We start from the raw sequence: 23,942 nt of genomic DNA on the forward strand, positions 1-23,942 counted from the left end.
TAAAGCTCGCCACTCGTGATTTTCTGGGGTTTGCAGGGGGTGCGCGCTCCGTCAACCTGCGGCCTGCAGGCACCAAGTGTCCAACAGTGCTCCCCGGTGGCACATGAGCCAAGTTGATAACACATTATTCGTGCGTACGTCACCTTGCATCCTGTTGTTGCAGGGAGCGCACTCGCAAAAAAAAAAAAGTCATCACTGCTCTGATTTGGGCAGTGCATTGGTGTGGGCTGTTTTATTTTTTATTCTCAGCTGACGCTGTAAGCTAGGCGAGATCCTGGGTTTTCCATTTTCTTTGTTTTTCTTAGAGTATGCCCAGCCTTCTTGAATTCTGTTTCTACTGTCGCTGCAGTGTTGGGAATGGCGCAGTATGTTTGTCATTCATGACGACTGGGTGTTTCTCACAGGCCGTTTGAAGGGAACAGTCATGCAATGACAAATACAGTGGGTATTTTATGCTCGTGGAAAAATTTCGTGGTTATATATGTATGGACTTTCACTCTCTATAATGCTTTTAACATCCATTACCAGTTACAATCACCGTAGAGTGAATGCCTTGTACAGTGCATTTGTATCTTGACTAAATGATAGCGCTACATTTGTATCATGACTAAATGAAAGACTTGTTCTTGAAGAGTGCCACAGTTTGCATGGTGTCTGCAGCTACTGCCTCATTTCTGCTTGGCTACTAACAATTTTTCTAGCATGTGCTGTCGTAACTTTTGTAAAGTTTCTTGTACAAGCTAGTTTTTTTTTTTTTTTTTTGCTCTGCATTCTGCTTGGAATGTTGGGCCTATAACTAGAGTGTTATGAAAGTGCATTTGTTTTGTAGCATTGCAGTTAGTGCATTGCCACTTATGCTTTGTCAGAAGGGTATATAATAGACAAAATGTGTTTTATCATTGAAAGGCCAGGATCTCTGAGTTTAGGGTAGAACATTGTTGGAGCATTGCCTTTTTTTTTTTTTTTTGCATGTGACAAATGCCACTGTCTTCTCCGCATGACCTTACAAACCATCAACCTACACGCTCTCTCTCAGCTTTCTGTCATTCTAACTTCAAGAGATTTCAAGGCTGATGGTAGTACGTATGATGTTGACAAGCAGGGCTTTCTTTCCCAGTCTGCCTTGCAAAGTGCTTGAAAAGGTTGTAGTGGCAGCAGCATTGGAGTCACATTAAATCAGTTGCAGATACTTCCGTCCTCATGAGTGCCGGTGCACCGCACAGCATACGCCAGCATCGGCTAGCACTCGGCAGAGGACGTATTCTCGGACGAACGCTTTCGGCGATATCACTTTCAGTGTGCGCTTACTGGCTGGTTGAGCAGTAAGTCACGCGAGGGCGATATCACCGAAAGTGGTCTTCCGAGAATACGTCCCCAAATTAAACCCGAAAGCTGACAGATTTCTGACATGTCCGGTCTGCTCACTTCAAGGGCCTGTCGAGACCTACGAGTCAGCCCTGTCATTCTTAGTCACAATGTTGGACAGGCGTTTTTTGGCTATGTGTTGCAGTAAGAGTGTCCAGTAGGGCTCACGAAAAGGTCTGTTAGCATAAAGAATAGGCATTACAGCGATGTCTATTGGGGTTTGTGTAAGGCATCATGTGCAGTTCCCGTAAAAAAACGTATTCCATTTCTTGGTGCTGCGCATTGCGTGGTCACAACTTGACGCATAGCCTGGAGAGAAGTGTAAGACAGTGGAGGCACAGATTAGCTTGCCTTTTTTGTTATTAACTCCTCTCTTGGCTACCCCCTTCTGATACCAGGAGCAGAAAGGTGCAGATAAACGTCCTGACAAAGGCAAGGCAAGTGCAGGTGAGTCGCGATGCTTTGCTGTCCTTCTTCAGCTGGTCTTTAAAACCTCGGCTGGCTTAAATTTGTCAGCATCGAAAGGCCCCTCACCAGGTTTGGGCATGGCAAACAGACGAGTTTGACACGTAGATCATGCCATGACAATCGTCTGCAACATATTTTGCAGGTATAATATTCGTTGCCGTAGCAGCCGATTGAAACGAAAGCCAGCGTACCCTTCTTGGGTGAGGCGCTCTCCCCCTACAGCAGAGATGTCACAGCTGTCGTCTCTGTGTCACGTGTGCAGCCTCAGGCGCACAAATAGCCGGCAGTGATGCAAAACACTGTTATCTCCGTGAAATACGGAGTGCACAAAACTGCCACCAAAAGTGCCCTGTGCGGCGACAGGGGACAAAATTTCACTTGCGGGTGGTGGTCGACTCAGTGGGTGAGAGTCTGCTGCAGGGAGAGAGGGTAGTTCATCTCCTTGCACGATCGCATTGAAAACCTTTCACTTGCCGCTGTCTCCTCTCTTTGTAAATCATTCTTAGTTCTTCTATAGAACACTCCCTTGATGGTTTTTACGTGTAATGCTTAGCCAAAACTTGCACAAGAGGCTTGGTGAGGGGCCCTTTAAGACAAACGAATTGCACTTGATTGCTGATGCTTGTTTTCTCAGTGGACACATTAAAAATGTTTTTTTCAACATTTGTTTCATGTAGCAGAATTTAAAGGCTGTTATGGATGTAAGTTAAGGGGTGAGGCTACGCTTGAAAGCCAGTGTTGTTATTTATGGAGAGACCTTAACCAAATTTGCATACCTTGTATATTTTGATGTGTTGATTCCAAAAACGTAAATATTTTTCTCCCAGGACACTTGCTCCCTGATGTACTGTACAAGCTGAACTCTTTTGCTTGGAGAAAAATTGGTATCTTGACAAAAAATAAAGCAAACACAGTGTTCAGGATATATAAATAATCTAGAATGTCCAAGGTGTGTGCTAAGTTAAACCAACGTTCTAGGTAAATTGGAACTACAGTTAGAGGCCATCAAAGGTGCCTGAAAAAAAGACATGCTATTTTGACATGCTAAAACATATGACTAATTAAAGAAATGGCAAGCAGTTTTTCACTGTTTTTTGACACGAAATTGCAAATTCCCTACTGCATGCAATCCAATGATATTTGGCTCACGCGTCCACAGGAGCCTCTTGTCCAGAGCGGCAATGTTGTCCTACTAGGTTCAAAAAGTGGTTAAGGGCCCCTTTAAGCGAAGCAGGCATGAATTTCTAAGATACCTTAGGTACCTCCAAGTACACTTCTACAATAGATGGGAGTGTATTTTTTTCTTAATGTTATCTAGGTAAGCAGCTATTGATGAAAGTGTCTAGGTGTCTTAGGTACCTCCAAGCAGGTAAATAAAGCAGCAACGAATGTCAGTTACGTAGGCAAGCAGCTATAGATGTCTAAAGTATAATAGGTACCTTAGGTAGGTTGTGGCACATAAAGGTGGATGTATGTATACTCCTCTTCATGCATAGCAGACAATGCTACGAAGGTTAGAGAGACAGGCGTTTTTCGGCTATGTGTTGCAGTAAGAGTGTCCAGTACGGCTCACGAAAAGGTCCGTTAGCGTTAAAGAATAGGCATTACAGCGAAGTCTATTGGGGTTTATGTAAGGGGTCATGTGCAGTTCCCGTAAAAAAGCATATTCCATTTCGTGGTGCTGCGCATGTGTGGTCACAACTTGATGCATAACCTGGAGAGAGGTGTGCAAGACAGTGGAGGCACAGATTAGCTTGCCTTTCTTGTTATTAACTTGACTTCTTGTTATTGAATCATCGTTCAGCTTGCATCTTCGACCAAAAAGTAGTGCGTCACATATGATAGAAATCTATTACATACGTGCAGTGTAATGCGATGTAAAATTAGGTTTCGTGCCTTTAAATAGAAAATGTGAGGTATATATTAATGAAGAGAGTCGGAGTTCTAAATCAATTTATTACCAAATGAGCAGAGTAACATGTCTCAGCGACCAGCAGCGACAGCGCATCACTTGCACTCCCAACTAACACATAGTGTGTCGCCTACTAGAAGTGGAGTACGTGTCGTACGTCGGCTACTCGTTGTAGCGCAAATACGCACAAGTGCTAATGTGTGATTTGACATGAACTTGCGTCCACAAGTAGTAGTTGTAATGCATGAAGTGGTTATTCTGTAGAAAGCATCGCAGATCAAAAATAACTGCGCTACAAAAAGCGTGCGGAGTGAGGCTGCTATTGTTGCACTAACTGCGTAGCTTACACAGTGCTCACTGTTGTGTGTGAAACAGAGCATAGATCCTGATTGCTGAGGGAAAGCGTAACTACTATTGCTATGGGAAAATGAATACATTATGGGTTTGCCTTTGCAGTGCTTTGCCATTCTAGCCTAATTTAGTGCCTTGCCTTTGGGTACCCCATCAGCAAGCTCAATGGGGTTGATCTGCGTTACTCGTGAGTCACGTGGTACGTAACGAGGTCGGTGCGTTCCGTGTCTCATCTTCGGAACAGGCAGTGGACAGCAGAGCAAGAGGGAGCAGTCGCCGCCACCCATCGTCTCCAGTTTCATCTTCCATTGCGAGCTGTGCGAGGTGATCGGATACAATGAAGACCAGATTCAGGAGGTGAGAGAAAAGGCGCCACTGTGACGTAATTACTGTCAGTGACGGTTGTGGGGGTCGAGATTGGCAGTTTCAGGCAGGCGGCGTGACATAGTGGTCACCTGGGGCGCGATCTTGTACACGTTCCAAAATGGAATGGAGGCGTTCCGTTCCATCGAGCCGCACATGATTGGTCAATTTCAACAGCGACGTTCAAATTGACCAATCGTGTGCGGCTAGATGGAACGGAACGCCTCCGTTCCATTTTGGAACGCGTACAAGATCGCGCCCCTGGTGCGCTCTCTTTGCTGCGGGAAGGTGGATTTCTTTCTCCCTCATGTGAATGCTGTGCGAGTTGGTAGGCGCTCATGTTGAAGTTTGTGCAGCACTCACAATCAAGACGAAGGACGAAGTTGGAATACGGCTCTCGGATAAACCATTTCAATATTTGGCCAGCACATGCAGCAGCCGAAGATGTAGTGCCACTGGTGCCCCTAGCGTTCGATAGTGTGCTTTCATGTTTGCAAGCGTTCTGTTTTCTTTTTTTTTGCCAAGTGTTCTTGTGATGTGTTTAAACTATGTGCTGTTAGTTTACTTTCTTTGTGTGTTTCCAAATAGAAGTCAGTTGAGAAAAGAATGGCGCATCTCTAATGTACTTTCCTTGTCCAACTGTGAGTGCTGCACAAACTTCAACACATGCTAAGCTTGTTTTCACGTTTTCTAATCAATTAGGGTCAAGATGTGCTCTCGCTTTTCTTTTAGCTAACTTGGGTCGTGTTATGGGTCTTTTCCATTGCAGTGATGTCAGAAATATAGTGTAAATCATTTGTGTCTCCCTTCTCGAAATGCCACATTGATATCTGTTATGGCGTGTGTTTGCCTGCCTTGTCTGTGACAGCATTACAGGGGCAAGAAGCACCGAGCCAAGATGGCCGAGGAGCTGGAAAAGCTGTCCAACAAGAAGCAGGACACCGCAAAAAAGGTAGGACTCTCCACAATGTCAAGTGAATTAACTGCAACAGCAGCTTATGGCTCCTTCTTCCTGGATACGCCAGTGCTTGTGGGACATGTTTGTTCGTTTGGTAGTTTCAGAGCTGCCAACCAAAGTCTGTTTCGGCACAATAATAGAATTTTTTTTTTTTCGCCCTTGTTTGGCATTATCTTGTGGGTACAGCTTGCTGTTTTCCATCTGTGTAGCGTAAAGCAGGACAGATGAATCACATGATTGACAATATCTTTCTACATGCCTGATTATGCTGACTTCCCGTGGTACTGCCTCCTCCTCCATAAAACTAACACATGATGGCAACTCGGGCTGTGCTGTGTTTCTCAGTTTTTTGGACATTACCCGCATGTGGGGTGTCACTAAGTATGATGGCCCGCAATAAAGTTAGTGCCATTTAGAATGTTGCCCCTGCATTTACCTACTTACAGTGGTGAAGCAGTCTTTTGGCTTTCCAAGTGCTGTGTGGTTGCTGCAGATAGACTTGCATTGATTCCACATCCAGTCGCAACTTTTGTCGGCAACAAAGCAGCACTGGTTAGGCCTAACTGCCTCAGCAGTGTGGCTGGGATGAGTTTGCCACTGGGGCCGCGCCATAACTGACGGTAAGGCATTAGGAATATCAGTCGCGCTAAGCCATGGCCAAGCAAGATTTTGTGGTCTTTTGATGGTGACAGAAAGCTCTTTGACAATGATAATGGCCACCTTCGACTGCATTTGCTCGGAAGTTATCGAACCGCATGCCAACAGCACCAAGTGAGACCCCATGGAGCGGTGTTCTCGGTCGATTGCTGTCGGAGGATCACTTTTGTAAGATTTCACATCACTCTACACTGGAAGCGGAGCAACAGCAATCCATGCAAGTAGCAGTATACCTCCAGTGCCACTATCGCCCGTAGACTCTGACATGTCCGGTGCCAAGCCAGAAATTGATCGTATCTCGTATCCTCGAGAGCAGATCGTTCAAGATTACAGTCCCTTCGCAAACGTCAACACCGCAGACGGTGCCAGTTGGATGGTACTGAAATCAGTGTTCATGAAGCAAGGGACACACGTATATCTCGCCCGACCATTAAATCATCGTTCAGATGGCTGCCCATGCTGCAGCCTTAAGTTAGTCCACATCGGTGGGACTTGGATTTCTTTGTTCGTGCTGCAGTTTTCTCACCCAGCTGCAGATGTATGCAAAGGAAGTTGTCACATCTCGGTAGAGACATGCGGCAATGCCATTTGAAGCAGGTGATCAACTGACATGTTTCCAGCGCTTAGGTGTTTTTGTAAATAAATGTGGTGGCAACTACGCAAGTGTAATGTGGTATCTTACGCAATTTAAGTGCGAAGCAAAGGCATTTGAGAACTTTTTGGACTCTCCTAGCCTTGCATGAGTAGGTAGTATGCGGGGTAACATTCCGACAAATTTCTTTGTGCAGGATTGCATTGAATCCTATGAATGTTTGCCAGGAATGTGAAAATATTTCGTTGCCGCAGGATTTCGTTCTCACGAGTTTTGTCTGTACTCATATAGACCACATATTCTCTCCTTCAAGCATTACATGACTGAGATGACTCTCCTTCCTCTGAGCTTCAACTAAAATGTGCAGCTCTTAGCCTTTGTGCTCTCATCTACACTGCTGGCTTCCCTTCTCATTAACACCTGTGATTTTCCAATCCATAGCTCTTTCCGCGCCCGTTACCATTCAAGTTGACTAAAATTTAGCGCGATAAATTTAGACAGACACAGAGCAGCAGACGAGGGAGAACGATACCACTACAGTGAAATCTTGATGTAATGAACTTCAGGGGACCGCAGTAAATGGTTCGTTATTCTGAAAAGGCGTTATAGTGAAAGTCCTAAAATTAACCATTTTGCCCATTAACCCTTTCGCTACCGTAGACAAGCTGAGCTAGTCCGCACGGTGCTGATGCTGCCGATGCTGCGCGCCAGCGTACTTTTTTTTTTTTTTCTTAGGCGCCGTCTCGGGTTTTCTGAACTCATGTGCCACAGCTTCCGCCTTCTGTGCCTTGTCGTCTGTTAGCCTCCCGTTTTGGCTGCCGTGACTGGATACCCGGGAACCTAAGAATCCCCAGAAATTTTAATATTATTTCCTAGTACTGAGGCATTGTTAACATAACATGACACTGAAACTCAATAATGATCGCTATACTGAAGTTCGTAGTACTGAAATATTTTTACATTCATTGAAACTATAAGAAGTCAACGAGGGATTTCTGAAACTTCGTTAAACTGAAAAGCTTGTTAATGTGGAGTTCACAGTAACGAGATTTTACTTTAACTGTTTATTTTATAACCACATCACCAATTTATAAGCTTGTTCGAGCGCATGCATCCTAGTGTACTAGAAGTAGTATACAGAAGTGCTACTTGGTGTATCATTTTGACTGCAAAACTTCTCGAGCTTCTTTGTTGACCTCCAAGTTTCTGCTCAATAGTCAAGTGTTGACTGATGATATACTTTTCTCTTTCAGGCACCCGCAAAAGGAGATGGTAGCGGTGCCCAGGCGACCAAGGAAAGCACCAAGACTGCTACCAAGACACCTGCCAAGACCGCTGCCAAGGCACCTGCCAAGACCGCTGCCAAGGGCCCGGGTCCCAACAAGAAGGGACCGGTCAGCAAGCCGCAGCCACAACAGTTCAGAATGAAACAAGGTGTGAGACTAGGCTAGTTGGTAATCCATGATTACCATACTTACTCAAATATAACGTGACTGCGATTGTAGTTACACGCAAAGGTTGACTTTCAAGTCACGTAAAAAAATAACAATGCGAATGTAACGCGACATGAATGGAAGACGAAATGGTACCTTTATTCAAGAAATCACAATTCGGAAAGAAGTTATCTTAACTTATCGTCGTCCTCTGAGGTGGAGACAGCTTTCTTTGGGTGGTATATTTAGGCAGTCCCTTACAGAGGTGCAAAATTTTGCATGACTTGGAACCGAAAACGTCCCTGATACATGTTTTTGGCATTGTGCCAAGCTCGCTATTAGTACCAAGAGCACTGTCAGCCGTATACATTGAGGGGTTCGGTGCTGGGACCAGCCAAGACTTACAAAAGCGAAACTTTCTACAAATGTGATCGCCCAAGAATCAACTCATCTTCGAGCTTTTTTTTAGATTAAGTACTTTCTTACGAGGCCGCACTACCGTGTCATTTGGGGGAGCTACAAAGCCACTACGAGGTCCACTGAGCCCTTCCTACCGGCCTTAAATTTAAAGAGGGCCTCCCGCTGGTCTTGCCATTCGTGAATCAATCACTCATTGGTGTCAAGCCGCTGAGCCACGGCGGAGTTTTGCACCCTCTCGGCCATAAAAATTGGTCGTCTCTCGAAGCAGACGTCATGTCAAATGCGCTCCGTCGCCGTAGCGTCGCAAATAAACGGAGTCGAAGCGCGAAAGGCCACAGGGTACTGTAGCACCCTAACAGTAACACCAGTCACAAGCGCGGGGAAAATGGCGTTGATTCCACCAAAAACAGAACTTTTGACTTCTGCCAACTTGTCTGTGGATTGGATCGAGACATAAAGGTACAGACTACTAGTAACGTATGTGCCATATGGTAGACGCTTCTGCACGTTTTTAGCAGCGCAATGTCAACAACTACATACAGTATAGACCACTTATAACGTAACCGCTTATAGTGCAGGACTGGATATAGTGCGGTCTTTTCAGACTCCCGTTATTTTTCCCATAGCATTCCATGTATACACGTATTGCTTATAGTGCAGTTGCGGGAAACGAAATACCGGTTACAGTGCGGCTGCCTGGGAGTACGGAAGTCAGCGGAGACTGTGAACGCTCCCCTCACCGGTGCCCCAAGGGGTGCTCAAGGAAGAAAGAGAGACGAAGTGACGAAGTGGAGGAGAAGGGCACGTGGTGCGAACGAACAGCCAGTGAGGCTGAAACCAGAATCTTGAGTGCGAGTCGTGAAATATCACGGCGTGCATAGCGAGCGAGGGCCACGAAACTGCCAAGGCCGGCCAACGCTCACTTCAGGATAACGGCAGTAAACGAAACTTCAGCGAGCGGGCGGCGCCGGCACCGCACGGGGAATGGCGCACGCAGAGACCATGGAATGTGAGGGAGGAGGGCAGCAGGGAAGCAGATTTCGCCTCGCCCTCCCTCGTACCTCCCTCACTTTCGACTGTCGCCATGTGCGCCCGCCGCTGCTACAGCCGGCCGGCGCCAGCTCCCCGAAGTTTCGTTTTCTGCCATTATCGGGAAGCGGGCGTTGGCCGACCTGGGACAGCCCCGCTGCTTCCCTCTGTGCCGTAGCCGCAGCGTGCAAAATCAACACGCGATTAGAAAGTAGAGGAAGCATAAAGGAGAAAGAAGGGTTCACTGCCATTTTCTACGCGTGGCTACGGTAGTGTGGCTGAGACGTCGGCATGTACACGCATGTTCCGGCGCAACGCAGAATCGGTGACCTTGCCATTTGACAGAGGGTGAAATTTCCACAGAGTTTTTTTTTTCCCTTTTTGTTTTGTTCGCGCGCGACATTGAGGGGTCTCTCCTAAGCTTTTACACTATGGTGGGGCCGGCGCAGTGCCGGTTGGAGGCACCGCCGCGTGATTTGGTTCGAATTAACGAGATTCGACTGTAAATTGAATGCAAACGTTCTAGTCGATTTCCTCGGCTGTCACATACGCGTGGCGGCTTGGTGCACATGTTTTGCATATGTGCGGGCCTTGAAAATTGTTGCTTTGGTTATAGTGCGGATATTTGCGACTCCGGCGACTTACGTTATAGGCGGTCTACACTGTACTGCGCAAGTACGGCCTGCACAATGGACAAACGGGATCCTGAGAAGCAGGCGTACACTTTTGGGCCCGAGCAGACCACCGCACGCTGTGCCAATCGTTGCATGCATCGTGGCAGCGCACATGCAAGAACACGAGGCCACGTCCTGTCTCAAAATGCATTTACAGTGAAATCCCGATGATACGAATCTCACGGGGTCACGAAAAATATTTGTATTAGCCGAAATTCGTATCATCGAAACTCAATTAAAACTAGCTAAATTAAAGAGTCGGAGGTGAACTCACTGAGGCACGCGTACGTAAAAAGCATTTACAGTATACAGTAAAACCTCGGTGATACGAATCTCGCGGGGTCGCGTAAAATATTCGTATCACCCGAAATTCGTATCATCAAAACATACACAATATCAAGAAAAACACCCGTGTACTTGGATTTAGGTGCACGTTAAAGAACCCCAGGTGGTCCAAATTTCCGGAGTCCCCCACTACGGCGTGCCTCATAATCAGAACTGGTTTTGGCACGTAAAACCCCATAATTTAATTTTAATTTTTTTTTCAAGAAAAATGAATTTATTTTTACCAGAAAAGATTTCTAATAGTGGAATCCCATTGATACCTTCCTCGCTGCTGCGTTTTCCCGGCTGCTACGGTACGTCACGTTTTCGCGGTCCCGACCTAAATGCCATTGACTTCCATGTATAGTCGAATCTCGATAATTCGAACTCGAAGGGGCCCAAAAATTTGTTCGAATTAAAAGAAGGACTTATTTTTGAAATATTCGTGCACCATAGCACGACGTACGAACGGTGCGATTCGTGAAATATCACGGCGCGCAGGCACATATTCCGTATTTACTCGAATCTAGGCCGACTCCGATTCTAAGCCGACCCCCCAAAAGTTCGAAGTCCGAAAAAAAAAAAAAAACTTACCTCGAATGTAGGCCGAACGAAAAAGCGAGGACAGCATTCGCAAAATGAAACAGCATTTATTAAATTTGAACATGCTGAGCTCATTCTGTCACCATCGCTGCTAGCCTCGTCGCTATCTTCCTTACTGCTGACATCTTCAAACAGTGCGCTATATTCAGTACCATCCAGCCCATTAGAGATGCTGCATTTTTGGAAGGAGCGCACGTTGCGGCGCACGCAAAAACCATCTCCCGTGGCCCCCTCCAACGACAGACCGATGCCGAAGTTCCGCCCGGTTTGAACGTTTGACGATGCCTCTACGGCTAGCACAACTACCGTATTTACTCGATTCTCACGCTTCCTCGATTGTAACGCGCGCCCGTTTTCTGTGAGGAAAAATTTGGTAAAATAGATTTCCTCCCGATGCACTGATGTTGCGATGAATAAAAAAAGTTGCAGTTTCGCCCGAAAGGCGATGCATTGAATGCGGTAGCAAATTAGTAGACCGCTATTAACAAGCACGGTGTCACGCGCGCTCAAGCAAACATGAACACACCTCGCTCGTTGACCGCGGAAACGAATTGTCAAAACGCTGGAGAAGAAGCGCGCCTTCGTACTAGCATGCCTCTCGCTTCAACGCGGCGAAAACACGGCGCGCGGCGGACTTTACCAGTCGCAGATTGCTTTCAAGATAGGGCCAAGCCTGATCGTATCGCCGGAGTGGATCGTCGCAGATTACGTGCTGCTTCGGTCCACTGAAACCGTTCCGCATTGCTTTGCTGGCGAAAATCCTCTCCTTCTGTTTGCGCCAGTCCCGCTCGCAAGTTTCGGATTCTCCGAACGCCCGTGATGCGGCCCGATTTCCGTCCGTCTCCGCACAAATGATCACTTTCCTTTTAAATGCGGCATTATGATGAACTCGGTACATCATGCTGATAGATAGAGCAGACGCTGAGAACGTGAAGACAGGCGGTAGCACGTGTACTGCAGCACACGGAGGAAGCTTCCGCATGCTACGGTAGCTAGGCACGACGCGCGTGCGAGGCGGCCATTTTGAAATGCCGACGCAGATTTAGGGTAGTGTTGAAAGTGCGCGTTAGATTCGAGTAAATACAGTATTCGTTTAGAAAGCGGCACTATAGTGGCATCGCCCATTTTGTGCCATTACGATAACGCCACACCGCGCGCCGATGCTGCACCATACCGATACTACCGATACGACGCAGGTCAAAATGGCGACGTCGCTCGTGTACTTCAGCTGGCTACTGGCGCGGCTAGTAGCGGCTGCGATACTGACTTTTCTAAATGGCGCTAACTATGCACCATATTTATCAGTTTCAGTTAAAAACTGGCGCGTTTTTTAAAATCCTCGAATCTAAGCCGACCCTAGAGTTTCGTATGTGATTATTTGAAAAAAACTATCGGCCTAGATTCGAATAAATACGGTTGTTGTGCCATAGCACCTACCATCATCGCCACCTGTCCCTCTGGGTCCTGTCGACGAGTCGCAAAGGGGACGCGACGACACAATACGACAGGGGTGCGTCAGCAACCGTCCCGTCTTCCTCCTGTTGACGAGGAGCCGCCGCCAAGGGAGAACCGGACCATTGTTAAGCCAGAGAGTCGCCACCGGCCGCCCCGTCGGTCTGGTGTGCTCTTACCAGCTCTTACTGCTTTTACTAGCTATCACCAGCTAAGGGCAGCTATTACCAGCTATTACCTGCTATTCCTGCTATATCTGTACATATTTGTACATACAGTAAAAGCTCGTTAATTCGTATTTCGCGGGGATGCCCAATGAGTTCGAATTAAACCGAAATTCGAACTAACGAAATTCATTGAAAAAACAGCAGGAATTGAGACCAGGTTGTTGGAAAATCACTCAAAATATTTACTTGCGAAAATAATCCGTGATCACTGTCTGTTTCTCTTTGAATGCGATAGCCATAGCCTTGTTTTCCAACGCGCGAACGTGGCAGAAAGCATCCTCTGCGTCTTCCTCGAAGCTGAAGAATAGACGCGCGACACGCATAGCCTCTATTAGTTCCAAAGCTGAGGGCCGCGTGGGTGCATCATCCTCTTCGTCATCCGCACCTACATCGACGACGGGCGCTTCTCCACCAGTCACCTGCGCGATGATATCATCGTCGGTGATTGTGCCGCAGACCGCTGCACAGCGATCTGCATCGACGTAGTCGTCGAAGGTCACGTCCTCCAGCGCATCCCGCAATCCGGCAGGAATGACCACGGCCTCGCGCTCGTCGGGCTCGCAAGCTGTGCCCTCATTGGTCACACAAAAGCCACTGTGGCGGAAGCAATTGGCAACAGTTGTTGCCGTGACCTGATCCCAGGCCCGCACCAACATATGCAAGGCCGTGAGCAGCGTCACATCGTAGCGACACGGCACCGAACGACTTCGTAGCTCTGACTTACACGAGGCCTAGCGACTGAATGTGCGGTACACAAAGGACACGGAGACTACGCAGACAGTCCGGCACGAACAACCACACGATGCGAAGAGCGAGCGCAATGACGACAGTGACGCCGCTGCGCTCGCGCCATCTATCGTTGAGCCTTGAAAGCTTGCGGCGGCAGTATAAAATACTACCACGCAGCGGCGCGCAGTTCGAATTATCGATAGAGGAGCCGATGCGCGCTTGAACTAACCAGTTGGTTAACCCATAGACGCCTATATATTGTTACCGGACCGTGACCATCAGTTCGAATTAACCCGAAAGTTCGAATTAATGAGGTGCGAATTAACGAGCTTTCATTGTATTGTATAAAGCTTTCGTCTCCTCTTCGTCTGCTTCAAGACTCCGTCTCTCGTCCCCGACCCCGAGTCGCAATAATATCGAGCGAGGGCCATAAAACTGCCCGCGGTCGCTTCGCGATAACGGCAGAAAACGAAACTTCAGGGAGCGGGCGGCACAGGCACGGCGAGAGAGAGATTGTGGTTGTGAAGAGGAAGAGGCGACACGGCGACGGGCGCGCGCGGGGACCGTCGCAGGTGAGGGAGGAGGGCGGCAGGGAAGCGGATTTGGCCTTGGCAACTCTGTCGCTTCGGTGGCTCCCCTCGTCCTTTCTTCAACACCCTCGTAGCCCCCTCACCTTCGACTGTCTTCGTGCGCGTTCGCCGCTCCCGCCGGACCGGCGCTACTTAGCCCGCTCCCTGAAGTTTCGTTTTCTGCTGTTGAAGCGAGCGTTGGCTGAACTGGGCCTCCGCCCGTTGCTTCCCTCTGCGCTGCAGCCGCAGCGTTGGCTGAGACGTCGGCACGTACACGCGTGTTCCAGTGCCACGCAGAAACGGCGACCTTGGCGTGACGCCGCGTGTTTTTTTTTTTTCTCCGCGCGGCGTTGAGGGGTCTTGCCCAAGCTTTTGCTCTATGGCGGTGTCGGAGCAATGCCGGTCGGAGGCGCCGCCACGTGATTTGGCGCGCTGCTGAGAGCATTGTCGGTGTGCGGTATGTTCGAATTAACCATCGCAGATGCTTTCGCGTTCGAATAACCGGGCGTTGTGCTGGTGGCCCTGCTGGCCCGGCCGCCGCCGCTGTTGCTCACGCGTTCGTATGATCCGTAGCGGCGCGGCAACACGTTCGGAAGAGCTGATTTTTTTTTTTTTTGTATTGTGAGCAATGTATTTCGGCCGGGGAATGTTACGAATTCGTATCACACCGAAATTCGCACCAGCCGGGGTCGTATCACCGGGGTTTTACTGTAGATCACTTATAACGTAACTGTTTATAGTGCAGAACTGGCTACAACGCGGCCTTTTCCGACTCCCGTTTACCCTCCCATAGAAGTCCATGTATACGCATACCGCTTACAGTGCAGCCGCGCGAGACGAAATACCGGTTATGCATTAATGCGGCTTGCGCTGGAAAATCTCGCCAACAAGGGCGGTAGCGAGCACGCTTCCCAACGAGGTGCGCCCACCGACAGGAGAGGAGATCAACGAAGGCGATGCGGAGGAGGAGCATGAGATGTGGAGTATGAGTCCAAGGGCGATAAAATCGTCACCGCGCGCCATATGTGCGAGTGAAAGCGCGCCTTTCGCGCGGGGGACGCGCGCCTTCACGCACGGAGAGCGAACGCACAGCGGAGAGCAAACACGACTTCCATCACGGCTGGGCGCGCCAGTCGAGCCCGGCCCTGCTTCCGTTGCGCGAAAGGCCGGGGGGTATGGGAGGGAGGGAGGGAGGGAGGGGGGGGCGACGCTGTGCTGCGGGGCACCAAATGCGTATCGTGCAAGTTCTTGCAACCGGGCGCAAGGGTAACTGGCGACGCAATTTCCCACCGAAAGGAGCAAAGCGGGAAGGCAGCGTAGGAGGGAGGGGGGGGGGGCGGCTTCTACTCTGCCAACAAATGCGTTCTTGTTCTTTGCGCCTGTGCCGGCTGTCGGGGTTGTCGCGCGCACTGTATCTTGAAAGCGATCTCCACACGGCTCTGACCTTTGTACGTATGCGCTGTGCTTACGCCGCTCAGTTTCCGTTGAAGCGATAGACCCCAAGAACCTTCGCTCGCTGCGGCGGCCGCGTGCAAGAGCAAGAAAAGTGCCACCGCGTCAAACTCTACGCGCCCAGTCGGCCTCCACACCAAAAGAGAAAGGGAGAAAGCGCGTGACTGCGCACTGTTCTTTTTCGTGGCCGTCGGTGGGGCGGCGTTTATTCGTATCAACCGACGCGGGTTGAAAATCGATTCGTAACAACCGTTCTCTAGCACGTTGCAAAGTAATGGGGCTCAGCCGGGACCACAGGAAAATTCGTATCATCCGGAAATTCGCATTAGCCGTGATCGTATCATCGAGATTCCACTGTATTTGCGCAGATCCTGCCTTGAAATAACACATGAGTGAGCCTGAGTGACCTTTTTTTTTTTTTTTGGCGCAACTCCAACAGCATTGACTGAAGTCTATTCACAAGCTCCAGTGTGGCCTCTGAATTCTCCTCACTGGAAAAGTACCGTACTGCCATTTTACAGAAGAAAAAAATGACGCCCTTGCAAGCGCGTGATGCTGCATGATTTCCGCCTGCTGCTTTAAACATGGCGCCTTCCAGTGTTCATGGAGCGAGCACGTGGTTAGGGGTTTGTGACGCTACGGCGGCTGACACGTCGAACTTTGTCATTCGGCTTGGGATTGCACGAAAAGTAGTCTGTGTGGACGGGCACTCTTGTTCGAATTAACCGTGGCGCATGTTTTGGGTTTGAATTAAGGAGAGTTTTTCCCCATTCAAATACAGTCGCCGGCAGATAAATCAGGACAGCTTCGCGGCACCGCCAATGGTGCCGTAAACTTAATGTGTAAAAACGACCGATATTTCGGACAGCCACCAGCTCTACGTTCGATTATCCAGACTCCGTCCGTGACTGTAGCGTACACGGATTCTGCCGCCATTATCTCCTCTGGCAACCTCGATGAGACATGAAGTATGGCCTTAGAGATATGAGACATGAAGTATGGCCTTGAAGATAACACGTAAAACGGTAATTCCTGAGGCATTGTCTTGGTCGCAGACTACGCCTCAGATTAAATTACAAATGCTGATCTTGGAGGCTTTGCCTGAATTGTGAGGTCGCATCAACATCGCGATCATCACATCCTATTCCGGCATCCCAGCGCATGGCCTGCTCTCGTCTTTCTGTTTGTTTAGTTGGCGTTCCCGACAGAACTCTGCTGGCTCCAAGAAGTCTTTCTCGTGAAATTGTCAACAGGCCGCGGTCAAATGGCACCAACAGTCCCCTCGCAGTCCGACTCCGAATGAGTCTTGAGTCGCAGTCCGAATGACCCCGACTCCGCAACTGAAGAGCCTGAACTTCTGCCTACCACAACGAGCTCAAATGTGGACATCATTGATGACCTGCTAGGCTGCGGTGTGCCAATTCCTGCCACCGTGACATTTTGAAGACTTTGCAGACGTCAACAGCGCAGTGTTGTGTGCCGAACTGAATGATGACGAAATAATTGAGCAAGTTCTCCCACCGTCAGAGAGCGACTCTAACTCGAAGGATGATGTGCCGTGCGGATCTGACTCGAGTCTTTGCAGTTCTTGCATCAGCGTACAGCGACAACAGAAAACCGGCAGAAATATAGGCGTACTTGGTTGCACGTAAGCGGAGGTTTGTGCAACAACAATCGACCGCTTCTTCCTTGCACAGGAGCATATGTGGAGTGACTGGAGGATTTACGAAATCAAGTAAAAAGTTTGTTAAATACTGTATGCACAGCCAAATGTATGCAGAAGGGGATAGCGTTCTCGAAATAATTTTTTTTCAACACTAAAATTTGTAGTTTATGTTTTCTCCAGTCCCACTGCAGTGAGCACGCTTACACTGCGAACAAGGAACCCTACTACGAATTCTTAAAACACTAGGATAAAAAAAGAAGAGCGCTATCCCCTAAAGTACAGTTCAGTGAGTCTGACAAAACAAACGCAATCAAAATGTGTAAAGTAGTTACCAAGATATCTGCTCCACGAGCTGAGCAACATGCCAAAAAAACTGTACTGAGAAAACAAGGTTCAAAGTTGTCAAAATTTAATAGGCATCAGGGTTATAGTCCTTTGTGTCCTTTGCGATGCGGCATCGCTTGACCATCTGACCTGATGGTCTGATGAGCTTTTGCAGCTTTCTTTTTCCGCATGGCATCTTTTTCGGCTGGGTTCCTGAACAGTTTCGCCAATACGCGCGGACGATGTTCCATCCGTGCTTGAGGTGCTCGGCTGCACGTCCGCGTCGCGCTGCATGCCACCGTCATTGTAACTGCTGAAGTCGCCGGAGCAAACTTTGTTTTAGAGATCGGTGGCTTCGACTTGCGAGCACCAAATTGAGGCGCAGTCTTGCATTTCTTCTTGAACAATCGCCGGCCCGTGATAACAGACGAGAGCCGTTCTCCAAGCTAAGAAGGGCCGAGCTTGACAACGTTTTTCGTTTCTCTAACAAGCGAGCGCCAGTCCGTTATCATGAGTGAGATACGATCTCTAAACCACGCCGCAACGAGTTGAAAAGACGCGAAATCGGCTCCTCAGCGCCGTCAGCGCGGCGAGCAGACGACCTTTCCGCCGGTTGCTAAGGGCAACCGCCCGGGAGACCAATCCGGAGCCGCGTACAGTCACGTGGCGCGCTGCCGATCAGAAACCGCCGCAAGACCTTGAAACTTTTGCTTGCTGTGCGCTTGCTCTTGCCTGGTGCAGCTGGCCGAGGCGCCAGATTCGAAGACGGAGAATCGCGCTATCCATAGAGACCAAGATGGCGGCGCTAGGTTACGCGGTTGCGGAGATATCGCGGCTTGAAAATTGCCGTTTTTTCGCTATTTTCGAGAAACTCCACGCCACCTTAGCTTCGATAAACATTTTTACATCATTTGCGCGCGATTTTCCACGTAAACAAAATTTTCTTTCATGGGCACATTCGTATTTCTGGACTTATTTACGTTCCCCCCCCCCCGTGAAGTCGGAATTCTCGGTCGTCGACTGTACACGTCACTTTGTTGGGACCAATTGGCCAGTTCGAATTATCCGTTGGTTCGAATTAATGAGGTTCGACTGTACTTGTATCCGGCATTATTTTTCGTCCTTTGTTTGGACACTGTACACATAATCAAAATGAAAGGTGCACACTCGCTTCCGGCCTAGCATGCCTTCTGTCTGCATTGATCTAGCACGTGCAGTGGCTGTAACGCAGGCTTTCATTGCAGGGCCCAAGTTTGGCGGCGGTGGACCGACCTACACGTGCTACGTGTGCAACGTGGTGCTGCACTCCACTCGGGACTACAGCCAGGTGAGCACACCCCGACTGCGTTGTTGACCACCTGTAGGACCTTGGTTGACACTTTCCAGGGTCTCTTCTGGCCAAGGGATCCACAGCCTGAACCAGGGATAATATAATGTGTGAAGCTTTGTTGTGGTAGGGTAAATTTGATGGTCTGGTTGGGCTGTAGAGAAAGCAGTTTGGAGAGGAGTGGTGGTGAGTAGGGATGGGCGAATATTCGGTATTGTCGAATATTCAATCGAATAATTCTATATTCATTATTCACTTCTATTCGAATTCAGATATTCGATATTTTCGAATTATTCGGCGCTCCCGAATAGGCAGCCAAAAGCCACCGACGGCCGGTACACATCTCGGAGGCTATGCTTCACGTCATGGCTGCCATACATCAACTATAAATCTAGAAGGCTATATGTATTGCATTAAAGAGCTGGAAATGTGCGCCGCAAAAGAACAGAAGCGACGCTAGCGTACAACCGAAACGAAGCGGCGAAGTCTGCATTGGGGGCCATAGTCATCAGCGGAAATCGTACGTGAATCACAGCAACGACGGAACGCTTCGTGCCTATTTGTGCCTTTATTGCATTTACCGCCGTGCATAACAACGCGTTGGCCACGGGATTTCATAGTCGCCATCCATGATCGCGTCGATAGCCGCAGCGGTTGCGGCAAAAAGTAGTTGGCCTACTACGCACGTCGGCCGCGTGCCTAAGAAGCTGCTTAGTGGCCATCCATAATCGCATAGATAGCGACCGCGATTTCGTCTGCAGTTTGTGCAGCGAACGGTAGTTTCGTTCTGACTCGGAGCGTGCATCGGTCGCGTGCCTTTACGGCCACGGTAGTAGCAAAAACGTGCGCGTCACGCCGCGAGCGGCAAGTTGCCGCGCGTCAGCATGACAAGAAATGGGTCTCGAACCCATTTTGCGCGGCACGCCGCAAAGCCCCCCATTCCTGCCGCTTTTGCCGCGCGCGGAATGACGCGTTGCCACTCGCGACATGACGCATGCGTTTTAGCCGCTAGTGTGGCCGTACCGTTAGCACCGCAAGGTCACCGTTCATTATCGCGTCAATAGCGGCCGCGGTTGCGACACACACTTGTTTCGGTCTGACTCCGTGCAAATCTGTTGAGGATGAAGAGCACCGGCTACATCGTGATAGATGTGCGATCTGTTGGCGGTCAGCTTATTGGTGAAAAAATAATCGGGATGTGCGCGCGGTAGTGTAAAGCATGTCGCAAATGATGGCGCGCGCCGCGGCCGTGCTGTGAAGGAAGTCGCGAGGCCTCGATCGCCGCTGCGAGAGCCAATCAGTCACGAGATGACGAGAATTGCTAGCTTCCGCACTGCTTTTGTGCAAAAAAGCAAATGGGTTTGCTCATCCATTACACAAATAAAATCGTGCTGACGTAGTAAGCATTTGCTCATTGTTTCCTGGATACCCAGATAATTCGGCATTCAGTTAATTCGGACATTTTTTTTTCGGTCCTGTGAAATTTGAATTAACTAGGTTTTACTGTAATATTGACGCGAAGTAAGCTGCCCACTACAGGCACAAGATCGCCAGAGAGAAGACGACGAAGGGCGCAGGTGTGCGCGCGTTCTCTTGAGTGTCGGCCATCATTAAAGAAGGCTGTTCTCTTTCGGCAAGTTCATATTAATTATCTTCGTGACATTTTACTGGTGGAGGTGCTGGGTATATGATACCATTGCCGGAGACGCAGCGTACCCCTGACTCATCCCCAGTGAGTAGCCCGGGAGAGATTACTCCTGTGCACGTACGCACCAGCCGCCGTCTTCAAGGGCTCCAACCTGAGCACGGTCTATTGCCCGATCGTATCCGGACGATGAACCTAAGCCCACAGCCTCCTGCTGCTGCGGCGGCTGTTTTGCCGGCGCAGATCATCTTCAACCAGCCACAGACGCCGATTACGTTCCACGGAGATGCTACTGAAGACGTGGAAGATTGGCTAGACCATTTCGAGCGGGTCGCCGAATGCAACGGATGGAACGAAGACCGCAGGTTGCGCAACGTGTACTTCGTGCTCCAAGACTCCGCGAGGACGTGGTTCCATAACCATGAAACGACATTGACTTCGTGGCACGAATTTCGACAGCAGCTGGTCGCCACATACTCCAACATGGACAGGAAGGAGCGAGCGGAGCTGGCAATACAGGCAAGATTCCAAGCCCCGAACGAGAGCATCGCCACGTATACTGAAGACATGGCTCGGCTGTTCAGACGTGCGGATGCCTCAATGGCCGAAGACAAGAAGGTGCGACATTTGATGCGAGGTGTGAAGCAAGAGATCTTTGCTGGACTTATTCGGAATCCGCCCACAACACTAGCAGACTTCCTCGCTGAAGCGACAGCAATGGAAAGGGCCCTTCGACAGCGTGCCAGACAATACAACCGCAACCTGATGGAACTTTCGCACAGCCCCTCTAGCATGACTTCGGAAAACCACCTCGAGGAGCTACGTGAATTGATCAGAGCTGTGGTAAGAGAAGAGCTCCACAAAATGCAGGTAACCGACGCGCCGACAGCCCGAATTTCTGTGGCGGAGATAGTGCGCGACGAGATTAGGCAAAGCCGTCCAAGCTCCTGAACGCTACGAGGTACCACAACAGCGGGAGCCAGTCCGAATGACTTATGTGGACGCCGTACGACGACCGTCGCTGTACGGCCCCTCAAACGTCATGCGCCCCTTCGAACAGACTGAAGTAGTGTTCAGGCGTCGCAGTCCACCGTCCATCGAGGAGTCGAGGCCCAGAAAAAGCGACGTTTGGCGGGCTCCTGACCTCAGGCCCCTATGTTTTCACTGCGGAGAGGCTGGCCACGTCTACAGGATGTGCCCATATCGACGAGTGGGCCTCCGCGGGTTCCCTCCAGGTGCACCTCGTCTACGACCTGGTCAGCGCCCGATGGAGATAGAGAACTTCATCGCGAGTCGCGACAGTTCATTCGAGCAGCGAAGGCACGAGCCCCGTTCTGCATCGCCTGCTCGATACCGATCGCCAAGTCCCTCATTTCATCGAGACGCTCGTAGGCGTCGTTCACCCAGCCCTGCAAACCCGGAAAACTGAGTCCAGCGACCTCCGGAGGTGAGGCCGCTGACGCCGAGCGCTTCGAATATCCTCCATCACGACAACAACGACGACAAAGCACCGACGTTCAGTCACACTCCAGTGCCCAAAGGCAAGTGGTAACGTCAGACATACTGGTTACCATAGACGACGAAGAAGTTACCGCTTTAATTGACACTGGTGCGGACAGCTCGATTATGAGCAGAGAGCTTGCGTCAAAGTTAAAAAAAGTTTTTACACAGTGGACTGGGTCGCATGTCCGTACTGCTGGAGGGCATCTATTAATTCCCGTGGGCAGATGCACCGCTCGGGTAAATATTCGTGGATTTACGTACGTCGGGGTCTTCATTATTCTGCCCAGCTGCTCCAGGGACTTGATACTCGGCATGGACTTTCTACAGGCGAATGGAGCCATAATTAACCTGGAAAAATCGAGCGTGACGTTCTCTACGGCAAAAGCCATAGCAAGCGACGCTGGCGACGAGAATCCCACCGAAAACGCCTTGCGCATCGTCGAAGACAGCATAACAGTACCGCCAAGAAGCAGCCTACTGACTCTGGTAACGTGCGACGCATTCGACGGCTATGAGGGCATCGCCGAGGCAAACATTCCGTTAATGCTTGAGCGGAACATATGCATTGCACGGGGCCTCGTTCAGCTTCAGCACGGACGCTCATTAGTCCTGCTGACAAACTTCAGCAACGAATATCAGCACTTACCGCAAGGCACAGCTGTCGCCTTCCTCCATGAAATTGCTGCCTTCACTGATGTCGCCTCGCTAGAAACTGCTTCCCCTAATTCATCGATAGAGGCCAACCTGAGCGATCGCATTAAGATTAACCCGGGCTTATCGGAACGACAGAAACAGGAGCTACTGGACCTTATCAACGACTTCTCTGGCTGTTTCTCTACCGAGTCTAAAGTACGGCGCACCTCCGTTACGAAGCATCGCATTCCTACGGACGAGTCGGCACGCCCCCCCGTTCGTCAGCATCCTTACCGCGTTGCGCCTACGGAAAGGGAGGTGATAAAGCGCCAGGTTCAAGAAATGTTAGATGATGACGTGATTCAGCCGTCCATAAGTCCATGGGCGTCACCCGTCGTTTTAGTTAAAAAGAAGGACAACACACTACGCTTCTGCGTAGACTACAGACGGCTTAATAGTGTCGCCAAACGCGACGTTTATCCTCTGCCATGGATCGATGACGCTCTGGACCGTCTACGCCACGCCCAATTTTTCACCTCGTTGGATCTTAAGTCTGGGTACTGGCAGATCGAAGTAGATGAGCGTGACCGCGAAAAAACGGCATTTGTGACTCCTGATGGATTATATGAATTTAAAGTCCTCCCATTCGGCCTGTGTTCCGCACCTGCCATATTTCAGCGGATGATGGACACTGTTCTCTCTGGACTGAAATGGCAGACGTGCTTAGTCTACTTAGACGACGTTGTGGTGTTTTCCAGAACGTTTGATGAACATCTCGAACGACTCAAGAATGTACTCCTCGCAATCAGCAAAGCAAATCTGACTATCAAGCCTGAGAAATGTCATTTTGGCTTTCAGGAGCTAAAGTTTCTCGGACACGTAGTCAGCCCCCGCAATGTTCGGCCAGACCCCGAGAAGCTAGCTGCCGTCGCTGAGTTCCCGCGTCCAACAGACAAGAAGGCAGTTCAGCGATTCTTAGGTCTCTGCGCCTACTACCGTCGTTTTGTCGAGGGGTTTTCAAGGATCGCCGAACCATTAACGAGACTCACACGCCAAGATGTACCCTTCGAGTGGACAGAAGAACAACAGGAAGCCTTTACAGAATTGCGGAAGCGACTGCAAACAGCCCCCGTACTCGCGCATTTCGACGACAAGGCTGACACAGAAATCCACACAGACGCCAGCAACGTGGGGCTCGGTGCTATACTCGTGGCAAGACGGCGCCGAACGAGTGCTAGCCTACGCGAGCCGCAGTCTCACAAAGAC

General features: G+C 49.7%; 1 protein-coding gene across 1 annotated transcript in view; it reads left to right on the forward strand.

Annotated features, from left to right (window-relative positions):
- The window catches only part of LOC119462307 (zinc finger protein 346-like), a 46,654-nt gene that overhangs the window by 18,543 nt on the left and 4,169 nt on the right, over window positions 1–23,942 (forward strand). Inside the window, exons 5-9 of the mRNA XM_037723650.2 lie at window positions 1,764–1,812; window positions 4,341–4,453; window positions 5,328–5,411; window positions 7,920–8,100; window positions 18,813–18,895. Coding sequence (XP_037579578.2) covers window positions 1,764–1,812; window positions 4,341–4,453; window positions 5,328–5,411; window positions 7,920–8,100; window positions 18,813–18,895 — 510 coding nt within the window. The remainder of the gene's footprint in view (window positions 1–1,763; window positions 1,813–4,340; window positions 4,454–5,327; window positions 5,412–7,919; window positions 8,101–18,812; window positions 18,896–23,942) is intronic.

This window comes from Dermacentor silvarum, chromosome 8 (assembly GCF_013339745.2).
Source record: "Dermacentor silvarum isolate Dsil-2018 chromosome 8, BIME_Dsil_1.4, whole genome shotgun sequence".
Lineage (NCBI taxonomy): Eukaryota > Metazoa > Arthropoda > Arachnida > Ixodida > Ixodidae > Dermacentor > Dermacentor silvarum.